Source organism: Callospermophilus lateralis, chromosome 7, assembly GCF_048772815.1.
Source record: "Callospermophilus lateralis isolate mCalLat2 chromosome 7, mCalLat2.hap1, whole genome shotgun sequence".
Taxonomy (NCBI): domain Eukaryota; kingdom Metazoa; phylum Chordata; class Mammalia; order Rodentia; family Sciuridae; genus Callospermophilus; species Callospermophilus lateralis.
This window is the reverse complement of record NC_135311.1, coordinates 131,490,585-131,514,191: the sequence shown is the minus strand read 5'-3', so window position 1 is coordinate 131,514,191 and position 23,607 is coordinate 131,490,585. Positions and strand designations below refer to the sequence as shown.

Sequence of the window (23,607 nt, the reverse complement as noted above, 5' to 3'; positions counted from 1 at the left end):
GCTCACTTACCCAGCCGTGCCACACCACGGACGGCACTGGAGCAGGACACCGTCAGCTCCCTGTCACTCAGGCCCGCAGCCCGAGCCCCAGGACGGACCTGGACCTTTCTCAGAGCAGCTCATGCTCCCGAGCTGCGGAGAGGAGGCGCGGGGCAGGGTCTGAACCTGCCGGTTCCCCTAACCACCTGGGGCACCCGCTTCTGCTCACCCAGGGACCCCACGGCCAGGGCCCCTCCGACCCTCTGCAGGTGCCAGGGTCTGAGCCCACGTCACCCTTCCTGCGGCAGGAGCTGTGGGCGAGCAGACGCCACCTGAGAAAGCCCAGGAGGAGGAGCGGGGGAGGGCCGAGGCCCCCAGTCACCCTGGGCACCCACCAGCCCAAGGCGCCATCGGCTCCCGCCCCGGCTAATGCAGTGGCCACTCCAGAGACAACCAAAGCCCCGCAGGCCACATGTTGTACAAATGTCTCAGAGCATGCCCTGCGCACCTGGCCTTGGCCTCTTGCAATGAAGTGACACTGTGAACCTGAGCGGTGAGAGGCTACTGCAGGTGACACGGCGCCCCACTTTACAATCAGCCCTTCTTCAAACATACATTATGTTCCAGAACAAAAGCACAGCACCGAGGCGCACAGCCCAGTAGCAGTGTCTGGTTCAGGTCGTGGGTCTCTGCCCAGCCGCGCCCACGCGGGACGCGCCGCCCTGCGAGCTGCCGCCCTGCCAGCTGCCGCCCTGCCAGCTGCCGCAGCCACCACATCACCAGGTGGCGGGAATCCTCCACCTCCATTATCATCTCTGGTGACCACCATGGCACATGTGCCTGCGGTTGGTCAGCAAATGTCATCGTGTGGCGCTATTTTAAGGTGACAGTCTGATGGAGGGAGGGAAATGGGGGGCAGGCACACGCTCCACTCACAGCCCCTGGGGGCCTCTCCCTTCTTCTAAAATAAAAGGTCAGCATCCTTAAAGGCCTGGGCCGTGCACCCACTGGCCCCTCGGCCTCCTTACTGGAACGTCCCTGCCATGCCGGCTGCACGGCCCCAGTGGGGCACCTGTGGGATCATCTCGTGGCCCTGCGTTTTTCCTGAAGCACCAGGGACAACACTTATCACAGGGCTGGACCATCTGTGCTCCCTCCAGGCCACAGGGTCACGCAGTGGCCGGGTCCATCCTGTCCACCACTGGGCACTCCAAGCCCCACACTCTGCCCAGCCACAGCCAGCACCTGAGAGAAACTGCGAGAGCAATGGACCTGAGCACTGGGCCCCCAGGACAGCGATCTTCCGCTAACATCACCTGGGGTGGACACAAGTCCCCCGGGGCCCTGGTGGGCAGGGGCTGGGTGGCCAAGGCCAAGAGGAAAGAAATGGGAAGGAAACTGGCTCTTCCTCATTCAGCTCCCGCTGGACCCACTGTTATCTGGGGTCTGATAAGGCAAATCCTCCTTATCACTGCAATTAGGGGCCAGGAGGGGGGGCGCGGGCGCCAGGCCCAGACCAGGCGCTGACTGCAGCCCAGCCCTGCCAAGGGAGAGGCAGGAGTCCCTCAGGAAAACTACCCTAGGAACACAGGAGGAGGCTCCACCACGACTGTCTTTAAAGGATGAGTAAACCCAGGTTCAGAGACTACAGGACTCATTCAGGGCTCACAGTCACGGTCAAGGTCACAGCCAGCAAATGACAGATCCATTCCTTCCTCTGGACTCAGTCCATGGTTAGAACCCCACCCACCCCCTACATCTCAGAGGCCCGTGGTCAGTCCCTTGGCCATTCGGTGTGGCTAGAGGACCTCCTAATGTGGAAGAGGCCACCCCAAGATGGGTAGAGGCTTGCCCGAGGCCACTCAGCCGCCCAGTGGCACTGCTGCTCAGCCAGGGGTCTTTCTGTTGTGTTTGTCACCTCTGCCAGGAAAGGAAAGGGCTAAGGGCTCTGGAGGCTCCAGGAAGGCAGGTGTCTTCCCCAAGCCTGGGGACAATCAGGAGCTTTGCATCCACAGTAGTGAGAATAAAGCGGGCTGAGTCCCAGGCCCTTGCCCTGAGCCACCCCAGGTACTCCTGGTCAGGGCTGCTCGTTCACCCAGGGCACCCACCCCCCTGGTGGGAGGGGATGATAATCAGAGCAACATTTGCCAAATTTTCTGGGTGCCGGGCACCCTCCAGAGCGCTTTCCACCTGTGAACTCATTCACTCTAGAGAAGACCCTGGAAGGTGGCTGCTGATTTTCCCAATTTTGCACATGATAACACGAGGCAGCACAGCAAGATCAAGTAGCCTGCCCAGGGCCACACAGCTTTTAAGAGGTGTGGCCAGGATCCGAGCCATGCCAATAACCACTGTCCAACACCTCCAGGGTGTCGTTGGCAGAGTGCCCCCAGGGCGGCCAGTGCCAGCTGCTGAGTGGAGGCTTGAGCAACTTCAGAAGCAGTATGGCAGCTGCAGCTTCCTCACTCTCCACTCGAACACTCACAGAACACACGCCAGGTACCAGGCTCGCACCAGCACTAATCCGTGCAATCACTGCTCCACGGCCGTTAATAGGATTGTCCCCATTTCACAGAAGAGGACACAGAAAGGCCAGAGGACAGTCACCTTGCTGAGGCCATGAAAACTGCATACGTTCATGTGGTCAGGGGAGCGCCCTCCAGGCCAGGAGCCCTGAGTGCGCTGGCCACTGCCTGGGGGGGTCTGAGAGCAGAGCGAGCCCAGGGAACGCAGGGGGCGACCGCCAGCCCAGGCAGCCTGTGCCCGTGCGGGAGGCAGCAAGCTGGGCACACACTGGGTGGCTCTGAAATTATGAAAATCAAGCAGGTAAACGGGCGTCAAGGGACCCCCCGCCCGCCCCCCCCCCCCCCCCCCCCCGGTCCCCGACACCTGCAGGGCCCAGGGGTGGTGGCCAGGTACAATCCCAAACCCCTCAGCAGACTGCAGGAATCACCTCCGGGTCCGGCACTAGGGCAGGCAAGGGACGCAGCTGGCACCTATTGTAAGTGGACAATGTTCCTGGCCAGGTCTTTTATTTACTGACACCAGGGAGAAAAGGGCAGAAGTCAGGGTCCATGGAGGACGGAGGCCAGCCAGGGAGGCCTGGTGCCAGTCAGCTGGAGGCCTTGGGCAAGCTTTCCTGCATTCCCCTCAGCCTCCCTCGCTCCATCTGTGAAACCTGTAACCGCTACATTGTAAGCTGCCAGGAGCTGAGTAAAATCATCCTCCTGAAAGGCACATGCTAGCTACTGTCAGCAGCCACATCCCTGGGTCCATCCTCAAAGGCCACATGTTCATAGTGATGTCTCAAAACTGGCTGTAATAAATGTGGACAAAAGGGCCACTGATGAACGGATTCACCCGGTCTGTCCAGGGCTTAGCAGGTGCCAGACCCAGCTCTGGAGTCCCAGGGACATACGGTAGGAAGGACCAGTCTGTGCCAAGGGAAAAAGGAAAAGAAGCTACGAAATGTATAGGTGGGGATGTGACCTGGTGGTACAGCGCTTCACACACCAGGCGCTGAGTCCAATCCCCAGCATTCAAGAAAAGAAAAAAAAAAGATACAGGCTGAAGATTCCCTTATCTAAAATTCTTGGAGCCAGAAATTTCAGATTTTTTAATATTTGCATAGACTTATGAGATATCTTGGGCCTGGGATCCAAGTCTAAATACAAAATTCATTTATGGTTTACATACACTTTATACACACAGCCTGAAGGTGACTTTATACAACATCTTTAGTGCCCCTGCCTTTTGACTATGGCCTGTCCCACGAGGTCAGGTGTGGAATTTTCCTCTTATGGCATCACATCAGAGCGCAGAGAGTCAGATTTGGGGACATTTCTGATTTTCAGATTTGGGTTGATCAACCTCACACTTGAGTCCACTTTTATGGTTTTTACTGTATGCATTCATGGAAAGTAAAAAAGGACTGTCATTAAGATGATGATGGTACCTACTCTGGGTATTGAGGTTACATGTGATTTTTGTATTTTTTTTTTTTTGCACTGTTTGTACTTTTTATAATACACACATACTAATTGAATAAAAAAAGAAAACAGACTAACAAGTGTCAAAAAAAAAAAAAATGCTGGAATTCCTAGCATTCAAGTCAGCAAGGGAAACACTACTGATTCCTCAAAAGCAGATTTTCTTATTATTATTATTCTTTTTAATGTTTATTTAGTTGTAGATGAACACATAGGACCTTTATTTGTATTTATGTGGTGCTGAGGATTGAACCCAGTGCCTCACCCATTCGAGGCAAGCACTTTACCACTGAGCTACAGCCTCAGCCCCCAAAATGCAGATTTTCCTAGTACTAGAGTCTAACTTCTAGGACACTGAGAGCTATCACTAAAAATGTCCTAGAACTGTTTCTCTATCAAGGCAGACACAGCGCACCACAGGTGTCTCCTGTGTATGTGTCAAATAAATGAACAAATGATCAAACACCAAAGCTGTCCTTGAGCTAGGCAACCCAGGGCCATTCTGCTCCCCAGGTGATAAACTGCAACATCTGGAGACATTGTCATGACTAGGGGTGCTCCTGGCACCCCATGGGCTCAGATCGGTCCCCATGACATTACCTGGCTCCAGTGTTCATGGTGCAGGGTTGAGAAACCCTCTCGGGCACCTGGCCAGGACAGCTGTGGGGCAGAGAAGCGGCCTGAGCCTGTGTAACCTGTTGCAAAACATTCTCTCTCCTTTCACCCCCAGGGGCCTCGTAATTAAGAACATGAACGTGAAGTAAGGTCAACTGTGACTCTGGTCCTACATCTGCCTCACTGGCACACAGCTCCCCATCTGTAAGATGGGGATAGCGCAGCGCTGGGCCTGTGGGACTTCACGGCTTGGCAAATAGTACTATGGGCTTTTCTTTAGAATGCAGACTGGTTCCCACTAGAGGGCTTTATGTCTACACCTCTCCCCCTCATTGAGCTGAAAACCCCCGTCAGGCCCACTCACCATAAATGCCCGCTATCTCTGCCTGCAGTAGGCTGAGCATCTGCCCAGGACTCAGCACATGAATCTGTTGCATGGCCCTACCTATCTGGGGCTTCCATTTGGGTTCTGAGAGGGGTGGTCTCAGAGTGCACAGAGAGGCTGCAGATGGGACCATGCCCAGGCTCTGGCAAGTGGGGCTGGCCCATCTTAGTTTGGAAGAGAAGCCTCTGTGTTCCATGTCCTCTTCTGTGTCCTTCCCTATCCCCTCCCTGCGAGAACACACAGAGGAGTTAAAACTAACTTATGCCACGGGGGCAGGGAGAGAGACACTGATTAACTCAGAAAGAGCTTAGCCAGGGGGGCATGGCCAGCTACTGCCCTAGGGGCCAGGCAAACCAAACTCAAGTCGGAGGCAAGTTCCAAAAGCGAGGCAGAGGGGACGCAGTTCATGCCTCAGCCCCACCAGAATCCTATGAGCCCCTCTGGGGCAGTGGATGTCCCAGCTTCCTCCGGCCCCCAGCTCAGGGCAGGAAGGGTTCTTAGACCATTTGTCACTGAGCACCTATGGTCCAGGAACCCAGCTCCTTAGTGCCCAGGTTTGCAAATCTGGATTTAGAGGCCACTCCACCCTGGAACGGCTCCTCTGTTTCTTCACTTTCTGGAATAATAGTGCCTATGCCTCAAGGCAGTGAGAAGTTTAAATAAAAGTGATAATGACGACCGCGCCCCGCACTGTTCAGTGCACTTTATGTGTATTAAATCATTTAATCCTAACACAGTAGGACACACGCCAAATGCCTAGCGCTGCGTAAATATCATTCCACCTACCAGGGAAAAGGAGTCCGTCTTTTCTAACAATTAACTTGAAAAGTAGGAGGAAGAGAGAGGGAGAGGTGGAAATCCCGGTGGAGAGGACTCCCGGAAGGCCAGAGGGGGTCCGGAATGTGAGACTAGGGTGGGGAGGAGAGGGGCGTGGTGTGCTAAAAATAGAAGTGGTCCCCGCTGGGAAGCCAGAGAATTTGAATATCTAGCACGTGGAGGAGGATGAGTGAAGAAGGCCACTCTCTGAGCCTGGGACGCCAGCACCGAGCACCCCACCGGGTGCAGGCGTCGGGAAGGGGATCCCTTAGCTAAAGGAAGGTGACCACTGAGAGCGACGGGGAGGGGGCTGAGGGATCCTGTGGGGAGAAGGACTGGGTGCGGGAGGGGGCGAGCTCGGGCAGAAAGCAACCCTGGGTACCCCGCTGGGTACTTGGAGGGTCCCACAAGGAGGGCGTCCGGCGCGGAGGAGCCGCCCAGCGACCCTGGGGACCCCGGGCAGCAGGCGCCGTGCCGGGCCGGCCAGGACGGGTGCTCACTCACCCGGCCACCCTCCAGGGGCGGGCCAGCAGGGCGCGACGGAGTGCAGACAGCGGTGACAGCATCTCGGCTTGCGGCGGACTGGTCGCGGGACTGGCAGCCCTGGCGGCCTGACTGCGCGGCCCCGCCCGGAGCGCACCAGCTCGGCGGGAGGGGGCGCCCCGCCCGCGCCGACCGTCCTCCGCCCGAGCTCGGGTTCCCACCAGGTGGATCTGCCTTCCGCTAATAAAACCTGTCTGTGCTGCCTGATCGAGGCCATGCTGTCACGCGGGACGGGGAATCTGAAAGAGAAGTCCTGAAACATATAGGTTCGCTCCTCCTCTTTATATGGTATGGCCCAGTGGGAGGAGAGGGCGTGAGCCGCAGCGACCAATCAGAACAACACTTGGAAGCCCCCGGGCCAATCAGCAGGGCGGTCCCGTCGCAGCCTTCTTGGGCCGGGGAGAGGGGCAGCGGGAGCCAATGAGAGAGCGGGGTTGGGGCACGTGCTGAGGGCCGACGGACCTGCTGCGCCCCGCCCTCAGACCCGCACGACAGGTGCCCCAGGGTCTGCTTGCCTCTCCTACGACGTCCTTGGCGGGTGGAGGGCTGCAACTCTCGGCTGCCAGGCTCATCGACCCGGTAGGGCCACACCGCAGGCAGCTCCCCTCCGCTACCCGGACTGCAGGCCCTGGGATGAACCTCCCCCTTCCAGCCTCCTGGCTGCGGGCCCAGCCGCCGCCTCCTCCCGGCCTGGCGCGGGGCCAGCTGGTTACCCAGTCCCTGCTTCCTGGCAGTTAGTGATCCACGGGAGATAAAACCTAGCGGGTCTGTGCTTAGCCGCTGGCAGCAAAACCAGTTGTTCCTACGCCCCACCCCCACCCCATGAAAATTTCAGTTTTCTGGGTTTGAGGTTGTTCGATGTTCAACACTCGAACATATTTAAAACTCGGATGCTCAAGTCTTCTGAGGGTGGGAACCTACTCCATCTCTGAAACACTGTTAAGGCTTTTCTCATCCTCTGTTTATATTTCCTCCAGCATTGTGAACCGAGAACCTGCTTAGGAGTCCGTTCCGATGCCAATTCTGATTCCTTGATATGACACTGGGAAAATTACATTAGCCCCTCCGAGTCTCGGTTTCCTCTTCTGTAAAATGGAGGTGATAACATGCACCTCAGACTGCCCCCATCACTCCTTTTCCACCAGATTACACCGTTTAAGACACATCGGGTCATTTAAATATTCAAAAAGGAAGGGAAACTACTGTCATGGCTTAGAGATGGTGGGGGGGAAGCATTTGGAATTAATTGTTGGTGGTTTTTTTCCTCTTCTTCCTTGGCCCTGTCAGGTGTTGGAATAGTGTCACCCTGAATGTGGCCATTAACAAGAATACACTAGAACATGAGGCAGTATTCAATGCACAGTCCCAGCAAGGAGGCTTCTGAGGGCACATTGGAAAGGTTTGAGAAAGGGGAGCTTTATGGTCAACAGGACTTCCATTGCAGACAGCTGTGCCATCTCTCTGGCTCTCCCTCCCCTTCTGTAAAACATATCATAATCCCTCCCTCCTCTTCTACCAAAGATCGTATTGTGAGGTGCCTGTTAATGGGTGAAGTGAAATTTCCCCCATTTTATCAGGGGTTGGCTAATAAGTTGGCTAATAAGTTTGCTTATCAGGGGTTGGCTAATAAGTTTATGTGGCCCTTTGTCTTCCAGCGCCCCAACCCATCATCATCACTTGCATCCTCAATTTTTAAAAATAAATAAATGCACAGTCAAATCTAAGACATTTCACTTTATTTAAAAGAAGCCAATATACAGGATATAAAGGGCATGATATTTACAACAGTACAGTAAACAGGTTGGTTTTCCGGTAGGATCAGTAGTCTTTCAGTGAGTACAAACCCCCCTCCCAGTGATGTCAGACCCAGCTGGCAGACAAACAGCAACAGTGGGATAGGACAGGACTAAAAACCAGGTAGATGCTAAAATGTCCACCAAGGGGTCTTGGTAGGGAGCTTTGCTTCCTGTCTTTGAGAGCTTGGGAAGGAGGGAGACGGTGAGCAGTGCACCCATCCTGGGCCAGGAAGTCTTCCATGAAAGAAAACTCCCTCCCAGAGAGAATCCAACTTTCCCCATACCCACCCGGGGATCAGATGCTCCACTCCAGGAAAGTGGCCATCTAGAGCCAAGCTTATTGTCCCAAGAGGAGGACCAGGTCTAAGGAAACCTCCAGTATACTGGGTCCTTCGTCCAGAACCCTGCAGGAGCACAAGGACTACAGCCTTGGGCCCGAGTAGGCACAGCCAGGGCTGCTCTCGGGCGTCTTAGGGAATTTCCAGACCTGCCCTGGCTGCCTGACATCTGGGACCCACTAAGACCCGGGTCCAAAGGAGGTCTTGTGCTCCCGAGCCCTCGGCCCTATCACCACCCACAGCCTGCTGCTTCCCAGCCCCCTCCCAACACAGCCGACTGGCAGATCAGAGCTGGGGTACCTAATCAGAGCTGACTGAAGCAGAGCTTGTCCCCTACCAAATGCCCCCTTTTCCAACCACTCCCCTCTATTTGGAAATCCCTGCCGCCCACCTACCTCTGAAAGTGCCTCCCCCCACCAAGACTTCCAAAGAGTGGAGGGATCAGGGGAGAAGGAGACAGGGTGGAGTGGGCTCCTCTCTGCTGAATGTGCTCTTGGGTGTGGATGAGGTCAGGAAAGCAAGTCAGGGGCTGGGGGTACTGATTATATGAAATCCAACAGCAACATGCAGAATATCTTGTCCACAGAAAAATGCTGGGCTCCCTCAACTGCCTACCCTAGATTTAAAAAACCTTTCCTTTCATAAAAATAGATGAGAGTCTCTTGCTTTATAAATAGATTACATTTAGCTTAAGTTACACCTTTATATTATCCCCTGCCCCACCCCCTTTCCTCCCACCCCAAGCCAAAGTAGTTGGACTCTCCGGAGTCATCTGAGCTCCAGGGCGGAGTCCAGGACGGACGGTCCTCCGGAGCCTCCAGTCATATTGCCATGAGAAAGCAAAATGTGTTTGCTGGCCAATCATTTTTTTCACGGTTCAGAGTCTCAGAGGAGTGTGTGTGTGTGTGTGTGTTGTGTGTGTGTTTCACAACCAACCAGGGAGTCAAAAGAACGCTACCTTCTCTGCTGCTCCCCCATCCTGTGGATGTATAAAACCCCCAAACCTAGGAGAGTGAGAGTGAGAGAGGGCAGCCAGGAGAGCCCATCTGAGAACGAGTCTAAAATACCAGTGTCAATATGACACCGGGCTTAGGAATAGAAAACCCAAAAAATGAAGTATTTACAGCTTTACAAAGGACGGACCAGCTGGCCCCAACTGGGCCACGTGCTGCCCCAGTGAGCGGTGGGGCCTTTCTTGGCAAGCTGTGGGCTCGTGGCCAGGGGTCAAGCAGGGCCACTGGCAACCAACTTAAAGAGTGGAGCGGACAGTGACCAGGCGAGACCCAGGGCCCTGCCCAGGAGGCCGCTGGCCACACCCTGGTCTGCTCTCCTCGCCACTGCCCCAAGGCCTCAGCTCCCCAGAGGAGAGCAGGTGGTGGGAGCCAGCAGGAAGGGACGCTCGGGCCAGGGTCCCTCTCTGGCACCGGCCATTCTCACACTCCCTGGACAAATCAGAGCACCCTGAAGACAAATGGCCTATGTGGAGAAGGGGGAAGCAAACTAATACCACAGGACACCACCGCCACCGGGACCTCTGTCCCCCAGACACTTACACGGCTGCCTAACCGTCCTAACTAAAGATAGGTCTGTGACCCTCCCACCACCTGGAGGAACAGCCCAGGGCTGGCTCCCACCCAGCCTGCCCGTCTCCCACCCCTCAGCCCTGGACGCCTCCCTCAGCCCCAGGCTGGGGACACCCACGGGGGCGGCCATCTTCCTGCCCTCATGGAAATGGGAAATCTCTTCAGCAGCTGAGGTCTAAGCCCAACCAGCTCCGATAACCTTTGGTTAAAATCAAAATAAAACAACAACAACAACAATAATAATAATCAGATGTGTGTGAACCCTGTAACCTTTACAACAAGGGCCAGTGAGGAGGGGGGAGGGGCTGTCCCTCTTCCAAAACCTTCATCCCTCCAAGTACCTGCCAAAGGAGCAGCCTGGCCATCGAGAGATGAGGAGGTCAGAGGCCGTGCCGCCAGACTGCCCGGGGGCAAGCAGATGCCCCCCCCCCAAATAAAACAAAGGGGAAAGCTCAGGAGAAACACCACCAGATTCTGATAAATTATATCACGGGCAATGACTCTCTCTCTCTCTCTCTCTCTCTCTCTCTCTCTCTCTCCACATATTGATGAATGTTATGTACAATGGTTTTAAGACGGCAAAACGTGGGGAAAATGGACGACAGAAGGCCCTGAATGGCCAGTGGCACCCTGCAGAGGGGAGTCAGGGAACCACCGACCCTCTCCAGCCAGAGTGCTCCTCAGCCCACCAGGGGGCATGTTTTTGTTTCTTTGACCTCCAGAGGGAGCTCCTGGGCCAACAAAAAACAAAAATGGGCACCCACCCACTGGAGTGGACACACGGTGGGGAGGAAGCCTGCTAGACTGATTCCCAGCTGAGATTTGGTGGGTGGTCTCAACAAATGGCCCTCCAACTCAGGCCCCCTCAAACCGCGGGGAGATACTGGCTCAGATGAACTCCCCAGCTGGTGGGTAAAGTGAATGACGGAAAAAGGCTCACGTGTCCATGCGCAGAACAGGGACGGCCCCCACTGGGGTTCTCCTCAAGCCACCTCCAGACACTAACCCACCAGCAGCCCCTGCCACCTCCCTCCGCTTCCCTTTCCAATGCCTCTTTCCTGCCAGTGGCCTAATACCAGGTGACCACAGGACAGTGGAGAACCCAGATGGCAGCAGGCGGGCACCCATGGGAGCCCTACCATGGACGGAAGAGGTACCAGGCCTGGCCCCTTCAGACTTTCTCACAGAGAAATTACAGCTCTATAAATCCTTATTATTGGCTGGAGAGGGAGAGGAGAACATCAAGTCATCAGGACAATAAAAGCGCCCCAAGCCCAACCCAACCCACAGAGGTCCCCAAGAAAGCGAGTGGTCAGGTGGGGCGGGCCCGGCAGGAACGCCGGCCTCGCTCCCAACCTGGACCTACGGACGCGCACCCTCGGAGGCTTCAAGGGAGATGGCTCCAACCTCAGCCTCCCTCCCAGCTCCGGGGGAGGGCCTGCCATCCAGGGAGATATAAGGCAAGCTGCTTTTTGTTTTGTTTTTTTTGCATAGTAGTTTAAACACAGTGAGGCTCCACCCCCCGCCCCCCACAGTGCCTTGTCCCTCTACTTTGCCACTAGATCCAAGACAGAAAATAAAAATTGGTCTCCCTCCCTTCCTTCCACCTTTCTCTTTCAGGAAGTGAGGGCCCAGGAGGTCCCCGCGAGGCCCAGAGGCAAGAGCTCCTTCCCGGGGAAGGGAGAGCACTCGGGTGTCAGCAACAGAGAAAGGGAGGGCAAAGCTCACGCCAATCAGAGCAGCAGGTGGGAGGGTAGAAACCACGCGATACCGGCCCGGGCCCGCCCTCACCTTGGAGTTTTGTATAAAAACACCTGCCGGGAATAAATCTTTGGAGCTCAAAGTGGCTCAGCTTAAGGGAGAAGGCACAGTTCACACTGCATCCTCCGACAGAAGTCTGCATTTGTAACGTGGAGAACAATAGAAATTGACAGCACCATTCCTTGGGTGGGGGGTGGATGGAGAGGGGCACTGGTCGTGGGGGCGGTGGAAGGAAGCAGCGGTCCCTTGGGGCCTCCAGAGAAGGGAAGGCAGAGGAAGTCTGTGTGGTGAGGACTGGAGCCCCTGGGAGGAGCCTTCCTGGCCCCCTGGAGAGAAGGGGCGCAGGCCCATCACCAAGACCACCAGGTGCCTGGGGCTCCGTCATCAGCTGACCATAGGCTCCACGTCCCCCTCCCGCTCCAGCTCATCTTGGATTTCGTCTGTACTTCCTGAGTCGCTGCTGGCCACAGAGCTGGGGGACGGCGAATTCCTGGGAAACACGGGGAAACGGGACAGTCGGCATGGGGCTCCTGAGGGGATCAAGGGGCAGGAAAGCCGAGCAGCCACCCTACACCATCTGCTCTCAGAGGGGTCCTGCCCTAAACCCTGCCCTTGCTCTGTTTGTATAGGAACCTTCAAGCTCCTGAGTTGAACTTGACTCGAGAGTTCCCGGGCCCCGGCCTCCACTTGGGTGCTTGGCTTCACCAGGCAGAAATCTCCTCGGGAGCAGGGGCCATGGATCAAGCTTGGTTCCTATCCTGCAATCATCCCATCCAGGCCCAGACACATAGTAGGTGCTCACTAAACCTCAAATAACCCAGAATGGAAAGGAGGCTGCCCCAGCTGGAGGTTAACAACGCTGTACTGCAATTCGGGCTCCATCACACTTGGCTGGGGGACAGGGGCAAGCTGTTTCACCTGCCTGTAATAGTAGTGTGTTCTGGGGATTCCACGAGTTAAAGATAGGCCAGGCTGAGCACACACTGCTCCCCACAGAGCTGCCTCTCTTGTGACAGCCATCACAAGAGCCGGGATTGCGAGCCGCACGGCTCTGTGCTCTAGGCCAAGCATTCTCCGCGTGTGATTCTATTATCAGCGTGCCTGACCCCCAACAAAGCTGTGTGTCCTGAAGGCCAGGGCTCGCTCTTTGTGGGCAAGGCCTGATGCATGTCAGTCTCCTGGGGACAGACCCATCTGGCCCTGGGTTGGGAGACGGGAAAGGAAGAAGGGAATTCACTTCCGACAGACCAATGGGAGCCCGAGCCCCCGCAGTGGGGGAGGGCCATGCCCACCTCCCCACGGCCCCCTGAGCGCTGAGGCCCCGACTCCTCATTTCTGGATCCCAAGGCCTCGCACACAGCAGGCCTTTGGCAAGTACCCGCTGAACCGGAGGAGACAGGGTTGCTGTGGGAGTTCCATGAGGTGAGCTGGGTAAGCCACCCAGCACACAGTAGGTGGGCTCATGTTCACAGGGTGCACGGTGGTTGCATGGGTGGGTGGGTGGGTGGGTGGACAGACCGACGGGTGGGAAGATGACACTTAGGCAGGTTGTGAGGGGCAGCCCAGGAGCCCCCCTGAGGACCCGCCACTGACTCCCCGGGAGGCCAGGTGCCCACCTGTCTGCAGAGCCTTTGATGAGCCGGCGGCAGGTCTCCATCTGCACGTCCAGGCCCCGCTTCATGCTGCACATCTCCATGTACTCGTGCAGGTGCCGGTTCATGTCACTCTTGGCTGTGGCCAGCTCCAGCTGGGAGGAACCCCAGGGGATAAGTGAGGACAAGCCATCTTTGTGGCAGATCCCTCGGAGACCTCCCTCCTCCCTCCCTCTCTGGGGTCCCACTGCACCACGCCCTCGGGACCTTGCCTCGTGGACACTGGCCCCTCGCCCTCTGCTGCCTGGTCCACGTCCTTTGCTAGTGCTTCTGGTCAAAGGGGAAGGGTTGCTTGGCAACCCCGAGGCAGTGCCTCCTGATTGTCCCACCGAGTGTGGCGACTCCTCCTTGCTCAGCAATGACTAGAGCCGTCCTGCCTCGTCCGTGGCTCTGGCCCTTCTCCTCTACCCCTTCTCCTGTACCAAACGGCGCTCCCTCCAGGGAAGGCCCTGAGATCTCCTTCCCCAGCATGGTGACAGCATGAGCTGTCCCCTATAGAGTGGTCCCGTGCACAGCCCCTGGAGAGAACAGGCCTGTGCGCTGCTTCCTGGCTGCGAGGCGTGGGCGAGGCGCTTGGTTTCTTTTAACCTCATCTCCTCCTCTGTATTATGGGAACACAGTTCCTGCGGTCCATAAGGACGTAAGGACACCAGGAGCATGTGCCTGTGAAGGGCTCACCCTGTGCCTACCGTTGCTCCAGATCACTCAAATGCCAGCTCTGGTTACTCTAGGATCCTCATCTCAAATGAATAATTAAAAAACCAAAAGACTCTCGGGGCAGGCAGGGGTCAGTATCCCCATCTTATAGCCCAGGAACCGAAGACCTAAGGAAGATGGGACTCCAACACCAGGCAGGGAATCCAAGGCCTCCTGACTCCTGAGCCTGTGCTCACCCCACCTTCCAGCCCGCACCCGTGTGACCCTTGATCACCAGGAGCGGCAGCCATGTGGACCGGGGGAGCCTCACCTCAATCTGGCCTATGGTCTCCTGGTACTCCTTGTCTCTCGTCTTGAAGAAGGACTCGGTCTCGTGGATCAAGTTGCCCAAATTCTCCTCTTGCTGGGGAAACAGGACAGAAGGGACCATTGAGCTGGGTGGTGGGGGCTGCACGGGAAGAACAGGGTTGCGGGGTCGTGGGAAGGCGCTGCCCCCAGCCCCCAGCCTTCAGGATGCAGGCCCCGGGCCCACCTCGGCCTGGAGGTCGATGCTGGGGTTGCAGTTGGTGAAATCTTCCCAGAGCAGCAGCGTGTCCTCGTTCTCCTCCCACGTCAGGCTGTCACAGTCGTCATCGAAGTCAAAGGTCTCCCGCCTATGGGGGTGACATCAGAGGGCACAAGTGAACCCAAGCCAGGTTCCAGCAGCCTACACCGGGGACAGAGGGGGGTGTCTTCCATTATGGTACGGCCTGCCAGCTTCTTAACAAAGATGGGAGTGCCAGACACCGAGGTCACTTGTCATATCCAAAAAGAGTCTAACTCTTGTGAAATGCAGAATGTATTTACGCTTTATTTGTACAATTTATATTATACACACACACACATCTAAGGATTTTTTTTAAGACACCAGGCTTTAATTAATAGAGACTAGAGACATCTTCCTCTCAAGTCCAATCTTTTTTTTTTTTTTTTTGACAGAGCCTGGACTAGCCACTGAGCATGCATTTAAAAAAATATTTGTATTACAATATATTTTTATTATGAAAATAAATATGAACAAACACTTGTATTGAAATGCAACCAATTCTACCCCAAAACAACCCTATGAGGTAAGCATGATTATTATTCCAATTTTACAGGTGAGAAAATGAGACCCAGGGATACGAGGTGACACACACAATGGACATCAGGATATCAGGGATAGGACAGAAGGCACATAGGACTCCTACATGCTGAAACTAGACTTGAATAAAAAACCTGAAGGTTTTAGAGCCTCCCAACTGGCTACAACTGGAAGTTGACCAAGCATTTGCCCAGGAATAAGGGGCCCCCAAGAGGCCCTGGTAACCCAACTAGAGGGGACATTAGTGATCATTCCATCCAACACACCCACTGTCCCATGGGAGGGCTGAGTCTAGGACTTGAACACATCAGTGGTACAGAGGGTGGGATCCTGTTCTCAGACTTCCAGCCCTGGGTTGCACCCCGGCCTGCACTGCCCCCAGCAGTCCCTTCCTGGACCCTCTGGGGCACTGTTCCCAACCATCCTACAATGGAATGGGTTGGGGACCTCTGGGAAATTGCCTCCAGCGCCCCCTGGAGTCAGACTGGGCAGGTTCCCTACCCAACAGCTGTTCCTGCAGGAGCCTGTAGGTGGCCCCATGAATCCAAGGACAAGATCTAGGGCTGGGATGGAGAGGGAGGCGCCACCAGGAGCCACTGGGTCACCCAGTCACAGTTCACATACTCCACTCCTGACTTCACTTCCTTCCCAGTGCCTGGGATCTGAAGGAAACCTGGTGGCTGGGGATGGCGGGCCAGGAAGGACAGGAAGATAGACAAGAGCAAGAGCCTCCCCATCCCGCGGTGGCGGCCAGAGGAGGAGGGCTGGCCCCAGGCAGAGAGGCAGCAAGTTCCTCCCTTTTTCCTTGGTCAGAAGCCCAAGCAACTGATTCGGATCAAAACAAAATAGCACTGACATGGGCGCGTCTGTTCAAAGACTTGGCTAGAACTGGCCCGGAGCGGCCTCTGGCGTGGGTCCACAGCTAGCGGATAAGTTAGAGGGAAAGCCAGGGCCTGTCCATTGGGTCCCTGCCACCTCCCCTGGAAATGCAGGACACAGGGATCAAGCAAAAAGATCACAGGATTTATCTATTTATTTTTTAACTAAGGCCACTTTGCAACCAGATAAATGTAACAAGATCCTGAGCCTCATGCAGACCTGTGGACGCTGCTGCACGGGTCTGGCCTGGCTTGGACCTGAGCACGCTTTTTACACACAGGAGCCATGTCTGGTGTGTGCCCTGTCCCGTTCACCCAACCTGGTCAGCTTAACACGAAAATGAGGACAATGATGTCTTCAGAGAAGCCCTTTCGCTCAACCACGTGGAACCGACCTAGGGTCTCTGTGGCATTCCACTGTCCTAGGCTCGCGAGTGTCACAGTGACATTCAGAAAACCCGGACCCCACCGATGGTTATTTTCAAAAGGCCTCTGTCAGCAGAAGATGAGCGCATGCGATCGGGTTGTAAGGTGAATCAGGGTCTGGGGGTCTCCTCGCCACCCTCAATAGCAAACCTCCAAAATGCAGCCCTACAGGCCCAGGGGAGAAACAGGCAGGGGGCTCCCAGCCCCCCCCCAGTTGTAGCTCTTGCCCCTGTCACCTCATCCACACAGTCAGCCTGGCTTAGTGAAAAGGGACCAGAGAGGGACAGTGATGCAGACATGGAAGAGGGACAAAGCACTGGACCCAGAGCTGGGGCCTGGCTCTTCCTGGTCCTCGCGCCCGCATGCCCTCTCTGAGCCCATTTCCTCCTCTGTATGACAAAGGGGCTGGTGGCACGCTCCAGGGACAAGGTGATGCCAAGCCAGCCTCACAGCTGGGAGGCCCAGGGAAAAGCTGCGTTCTCAGGGTCCCAACTACAAGGGACTCCAGGGGGAGAGCAGGCCAGTGGCCAGAGGGAAAGGCAGACCCACAGATCAAGGCCCAAGCCTGCCCTGCCTCTCACCCAGTGCCCGCGGCTGACCTGCTGCCCCTCCCCATCCCACCAGGATACTACGTGGATTCAAGATGCATCTGGGTCAAGAACACAGCACGGACAAGCCAAGGCCACGTGGGCCGCAGGTCGGCCATACCCGGGGAGTTCTGGCTCACCAGCTCTCCGGGGGCGGGGCGGGAAGCCCTGATGGTGAGCATCTGCCAATTTCCCGCAATGGCAATTTTTAAGTGACTCATGTGACCTCACTGTGCCTGCACACAGGTAGCACATGTGTACAGTCAGCTTCCCAGAGATGGCACAGGCTGGCTCTGGCCACCTGACCATGCCTGGCTGATTCTGCCATGATTGGGCGGCATCTCGAGGCGGGAGCACGCTCTCTCGACGCAGCCCAGGTCTGAATCCCGGGCACCGGCTGAGCACCTTGGCCGAGAAGCACCTCAGCGTGGAGGACATTCGGAGAATGCCGTGGCCCTTCCAAGGCCCTGAGAGGGTGGCCCAGCCAGCCCACCAAGGCAGAGGGACGTGAGGGGTGCCTGGGCCTGATCAGGAACAGCCCACAAGAAGACCACTGCACCTCTGGCTCCTTCTAGATTCATGACATCCACAGGCACAGACCCTTCTACACATGAGCAGGGAGGGGACAGCCCAGTCCCTCATCCCAACCAGGCAAGAGCACCCCTCTCCCCAGCCAAAGCAATCCCTCCTCTGACCTCCCTTCTGGAGGTGAGGATTCTAAAAGAGAGGACGGAGAGGGATGGAGGGAAATAGCACACATGCCTCACCATGTCCAGACTCAGCAGCGCTATCAGGCCCTGTCGACTGTGCCCTGAGCCCCGGGACACCTCACCTTCTCCAGCTTCCAACAGAGGCTGAAACCACAAAACTTCCAGACTATCCCTGTTGAACATGAATTCCTCCAGAACACTGCCCTACGCACACCAACACCCCTGTGGGCACTCTCAGCCCAGGCCCCAGGGCCCAGCCCATCCCGCCGGCCACCTGGGCACGGGGACACTCACAGCTGGTTAAACATGCGCTTCATCTCGTCCGTGATGTTCATGGAGCCAACCTCGTCGTCCGAGAACCGGTTCACCTCTCCATCCTGTTCAGAGATGTCATCGTCCGAAGTCACCTTACGCTCTTTCTTCTTGGGGACCACCTGGACCGGAAAGGAAGAGATCACGGTCACTGGGGGGCTGGGAAGGAGAGTGGGGGTGGGCGGAAAAGGAAACCGGCATCTCGGAGGGTGATGGAGCGTGGCCAGGGCCAGCCACTGCAGGGAAGGTGTGCAGGTCCTCTAAGAAGCGGGCGGCGTTAGCAGGAAGCGTGAGGGGTGACATGCAGGGTGAAGAATACAGGTGGCCCGGACCCTGCCCTCCCTGGGAGGCCTGATGGTTGGACCACCTCAGCTGGCCCTCCACCAGACAGGCAGCTCCATGACTGGAGGCAGAGGGGCCAGGCCAGGGTGCACGGTTGCCTGGGTGTCTCAGAGCCAGCCACAGAGACCCCCAGACAGAGGCCTAAACAGCTGTGTGCCTCCAGTGCTCTCCTCACATGCACAGGCAGCAGACGGACAGGTGACCGGAGGTCCACCCAGCTTCCACTCCAAGCAGACAAGACACAAGCAAATGAGGGGCACAAGGACCTCCTGCTCCCCAGCACAGGGCCAGCAAGAAGGCATGGAGGTCACAAAAGGGCCCAGTGAGGCCCCGGACCTCACCAGCCATGTCCAGAGTCACACCAGAGGGCCCTGGGCTCAAGCAGAAGCCAGATCACAGCCCGAAACTCAGGAAGCAGCCTCCAGAGAGTGACACCTGTCCTCGTCAGCTGCGGCAGCCCCCGAGCCCCCTCCAGGGGACAGCCCCACCAGTGCTAACTGACCGCCATCTCTCAGGGCTGCCCACACTTTCAGTTAGGTCTGGGGGGTGCCGAGACTCTTCAGGGGAATGAAAACCTGCCACGGGCCACAGCTTCTCTTCTGCATCCTGAGGCCCACCTGCCGGGCTCAGGCTGTTCCCCCAGGTCTCCCTATAAGGGACACCACCATGGGGACCATGCCCAGTCCCAGCACCCAGAAGAGAAGGTGGGAAGGGAAGCGGTGGACACAGTGTGGGTCAGGAGCCGAGTCCTGGCCCAGCTCTGCCACTTCCTTCCTTGGTGCGGAACCCTGGGCCGCACTCCCCTGGGCCGGGGCTGAATCGGTCAGGGGGCCTACACGTCCATGGTCCTGGGTCGACATTTTCCTGGGGAGGCCGTAGGGCCGGGTCGGCGCTACCTCTCAGGAGGGGGCGTGAGTGGAGGTGGAAGGAGGGAGGCAGGGAGGGTCTGCCGGGCAGTGGAGGAGGCCAGGGCTGCTCTGGGAGGTGGGGGCGGCTGGTGTGCGGGTTGGCCCTGGTCACCTGGAAGATCTTGGACACGTCTTCCGAGTTCCGCTGCTGCGCGACATCGCACAGCTTGGCCGTGATATCGATTCGGCGGCAGATGTCCATGTCCACCTTCATGGCCTTTTCTTGGATCTTTGTGTCCAGGTCTGTCATGGGCTGCAGGGAGGACAGCAGGGGTTACGTGAGCGAGGGACGGAGGAAGCATGGGGGCCGGCTGGAGAGGTGGGGAGAGCCCCAGGTGTCGGGGCAGGCTGTCCTGCGGGTAGAGGGTGGGGTCAGCGCTGCTGGGGTGGGGACTGTGTGGGGACCTGGGGAGTGAGAGGCACGGCCGTGTGTGCTGGTCTCCCCGGGGCGGCAAGGCGCCCTCTGGGAAGGGTGCAGAGTCCATGTTTGTTAAAGCAAAGGAAAGAGACAGACGCCCCACCTTGAGAGACGCCCTCCTTCTCCCACTGACACACCCACCCGCCACACAGGTGCCACCAAGGCCACTGGCTCTCCTGGATTCCTCCCACAGCTGGCAGTGAGGACAGTGGGGTCCCCCTGGGCCCATGAGGGGAAGCCAGGTGGCCACCACCTGACCCCCCATGACTTCGCCCAGCCACACGCAGCCGCAGGGCCCTGGGCACCAGGAGCCACGCCGGGCCGAGGCACGGGCACACAGCACTGCTTTCCAGCAGGCTCCCCTACGTCTGCCACTGCTCCACGGAGGCTCTGCTGCCACAGGTGCTCAGAGGACACACACTGGCCCTTCCTGACTCGACACAGCCACCCAGCCGGCACAGTGCACACTGCCGCCCGTGCCCAGACACCCAGGCCCCAGCGGGAAGGACTGGGGCCACACGCACGCATCGAGAGCCCGGGGGGTGGGGGCGGATGGGTTAAGCAGCAGATTAATGCATCTCTACTCAGACCGGGAAGCGGACGTGGGGGGCGGGAGGAGGGCGCCTGGTCTCCATGATGCATCCGTCACCCTCAGGACAAACGCAGCCAGCCAGGACTCTAACTAGAAGCCGAGCTCGGAGCCTCGGAGTGAAGGAAGCGTTTTGCAGGATGGGTGTGGGGAGAGGTGGTGACTGAGAGCGGCGGTGGCACTTACGTCACTCATGAGCCCCTTGAACACCACCAGCTCGGCCTTGAGCCTCTCGATCTTCTCGTTCATCTCCTCCTGGATGGCCTCGGCCTCCTGCGCCGCCTGCGGACGGAGATGGGCAGGCTTTAGGGGGAGCAAGGGGCACGAGGAACTGGACACCTGGTGCCTGCGCGCCAGGAAGGGGGTGCCGAGGACCGCGTCCACCGGGCCCTGCTGACCCCTCCAAACACTTCCCAAACATCATCACGGCGGGGGAGACAGGAGCGGTCAGGGTAACAAGGGCCCCGCACGTTCAAATACCAGGCTGACCCACGGCCGACTGCCAGGGACTGACCGCCTCTGGTCTTAAAAACGGCCTCGTCACACATGCCAATGTCACAGGTAGCAGGCCAGGGACAAGCTGCAGAGGGGAGAACTGCAGGTGACCTTGACTCTGTTCTTTATTTTTCCAAATTTCTGACGGTGAACATGTTGGATTTATAAAGAAAGAATACTTTGTTATAAAAGAAAGAGGGATGTTTAGCCTTCTCCTTCCACACAGTGATAGTTACTTCAGTCCGTCTCTTTCTTAGACAGTAAGTGCTTTTTGTGTGTGGTGCTGGGGATCGAGCGCAGGGCCCTGTGCAGGCACCCTACCCACGGGGCTGTGTCCCCAGCCCGACAGTAAGTGCTTGAAACATCAGAAAGCAATTTTAGTTATTCATTTATTTCTTCACTTACTGACTGATTTACTTATGGCACTGGGGACGGAACCCAGGGGCTTACTGGGCAAGTGCTCTACCCCTGTGCTCTGTCCCTGGCCCAATGTTTACAAGGTCTTGAAAGAACTTTTCATGGCTTCTCCCCGGGCAACTGCTCTTGTTCCCATTTGGCTGAGAGGAAAACAGGGGCCGAGAGGTGAAATGGGAGGTCAGGGTGCTCCCTGAGTGGGTAAGCTGCGTTCTCTGTGGCACCGGCTTGGGCCAGAGACCCACCTGGGACGTGACCACGGGCTCTCTCCAGTCCCAGCTCAGGGGAACCTGGAGCCCACCTAGCCCAACACAGGTGAGGAGACAGAGGGGCGGCATGGGCCCAGGCCACCCAGCAGGACCCAGGCTCTCCTGCTCCCTGGCTGAGTTTACCTGTCACCTGTGCTGGGCCCTTCCTAGCTCTCAAGCAGAGGAGGTGCACAGGACCCCTTTCCTCACAGGGAAGAGATGGGGGCAGCAGAAGTGACCACAGAGCAATACTTGTGCTCTAAGTCATTTTCCAGCTTTGTCCTATGAAGCCTGGGCCACCTGACGGTCTGCCTGCCCCGCCCCCCGGGTGGACCTCCGAGGGCTCTCACCTCCTGCAGGGTGTCCACCATGGTCTGAAGGTTCATGCGTTTGGCCAGCTCCTCCTCCCATCTGCAAAAGCCAAGAGAACAGGGGATCAGAGGGGGTCCTCCTTGTATCTAGGTAGCCCCAGTACCCACCCCAGGCTGTCCCTAGGCTGGGCCGGGGAGCGGCATGGTGACCCCCATCCCCTCCTGCCCTCCCAGAGTGCCTAGCCAAGGGTGGGGGTGCAGGGAGACAGCTGGGCTGGCGCTGGCCATAGTAGCAGCTGGTGACAGGGATCACTTCAAGACATGAGGATGGCACTGGGAGGGGGGAGGCCCAGAGGGTCGCCCCTCTTCATGCAAACTGTAAAGTGTTGTACAGATGCTGGGGCTCCAGCTGCTGCAGCAAGACACAGCAGCAAAGCTGGGCCTCAGCGCCAGGCTGCCGCCAGCTCCGCCCTCCCCACTTCTCTGCACCCACAAGAAACAAACTCGCTACGCTGCACATTGCAGTCTTGGAGCCTATTTGTTTCGTAGCCCACGCTAACCAACACAGAAACCTACATAGGTGTTGTTATTCCATTTGCAGATGTGAAAACTAAGCTCAGAGAGGTTGAATGTCTTGCTCAAAGACACACAGCTATCAGTGGGTGCTGTCAGAATTCAAACCCAGATTGTTTTATTGCATTAAAGCAAAACCTAACAAACACAACTCTCATTTACCTAACATTTATTATATGCCAGAATCGACTTTAAGTACACCTGCAAATCATTTCATTCATGGACACATTGGTTGAAAGAACAGGAAAAGATAGAGGGGCACAGATGCACGAGGGTTTAAGGCACCCCAGATTAACAGCAGGGGGGAGGAGGGAGTCCCTGGGGGCTCAGGCTGACTGTAAAAATAGCGACATCAACAATGCCAGCTCCCTTTTTTGGAGACTTTTACACTAACAATCCAGCCCCGAGGCACGGGTTGGTTTCCCCACTACAGGTGGAGAAGGCAAGGCTCGGGGCCCTGTGCCCAAGGTAGAGCGAGGGGAGGGGGCACTCATGGGGGGGGTTCCATGCTGATTGCTCAGCGTCCCCCCCCCCGGGGGGGGGCTCCCCAGAGGCCAGGAGCCTCAGAACCTGAGACCAGGGTCTCTGGCCCCTCCTCCCTCCCTGGAGGAGCCAGGGGCCAGTTTCCCTCCCGCCCCCACCCGGGCCAGACAGAGGAGCTTCTGTCTTGCTCCCCTGCAGCCCTCCCTACAAGGCCACAGAGCAGGAGTCTAGAGCCTTTTAGGATGCTGTCGGGCCAGCTAAAAATAGGCCCCAGAAAGGGATGGACGGAGAGCGGTTACGTCACCGGCTTTTGGAAACAAGAGAAAACGGATACTGTTTGCACACAGAGGAAAATTCCTCCCCTCCGGCTCCCGGCTCCGAGGACAGCCCTCTCCGCTCACTCTGGTCCTCACCAGCCCACCATAGCCGCCCGGCCTACACCTGCCATGGGCTCCAGGGCCTGGACCCGAAGACAGCAGGGCTGGGGCTGGGGCTCCGCCAGCCCTGAGGACACAGGGGCCTAACCTGGAGGGGGCCACCCCCTGAATGCCCCTTGTCATGCAGAGAGGGAAACTGAGGCCTTGAGCGCTCGTGATTGGCCCAAGGCCACCTCTCCCGAGGACAGGCCCCCTTGGGGACGGGAAGTTCCCGGGTCACCCTCACCGACCCTGCAGCA

The 23,607-nt window shown here is 57.3% G+C and overlaps 2 protein-coding genes across 3 annotated transcripts in view; both read right to left on the bottom strand.

Annotated features, from left to right (window-relative positions):
- Aldh4a1 (aldehyde dehydrogenase 4 family member A1) overlaps positions 1 to 6,382 on the bottom strand; it is a 29,690-nt gene extending 23,308 nt beyond the window's left edge. The window contains exon 1 of the mRNA XM_076861157.2: positions 6,289 to 6,382. Within this exon, the coding sequence (XP_076717272.2) occupies positions 6,289 to 6,350 (62 nt within the window). The 5' untranslated portion in view covers positions 6,351 to 6,382. The remainder of the gene's footprint in view (positions 1 to 6,288) is intronic.
- A 1,710-nt stretch (positions 6,383 to 8,092) lies between these two features.
- The window catches only part of Iffo2 (intermediate filament family orphan 2), a 42,942-nt gene continuing 27,427 nt past the window's right edge, over positions 8,093 to 23,607 (bottom strand). The window contains exons 2-9 of one of the 2 annotated variants that reach the window (XM_076861147.2): positions 21,915 to 21,975; positions 20,594 to 20,689; positions 19,513 to 19,653; positions 18,133 to 18,272; positions 14,647 to 14,767; positions 14,425 to 14,517; positions 13,422 to 13,552; positions 8,093 to 12,295 (exon numbers count right to left, since the gene is read on the bottom strand). In XM_076861147.2, the coding sequence (XP_076717262.1) occupies positions 12,190 to 12,295; positions 13,422 to 13,552; positions 14,425 to 14,517; positions 14,647 to 14,767; positions 18,133 to 18,272; positions 19,513 to 19,653; positions 20,594 to 20,689; positions 21,915 to 21,975 (889 nt within the window). In that variant the 3' untranslated portion in view covers positions 8,093 to 12,189. The remainder of the gene's footprint in view (positions 12,296 to 13,421; positions 13,553 to 14,424; positions 14,518 to 14,646; positions 14,768 to 18,132; positions 18,273 to 19,512; positions 19,654 to 20,593; positions 20,690 to 21,914; positions 21,976 to 23,607) is intronic. The other variant, XM_076861148.2, reaches the window with a different exon arrangement.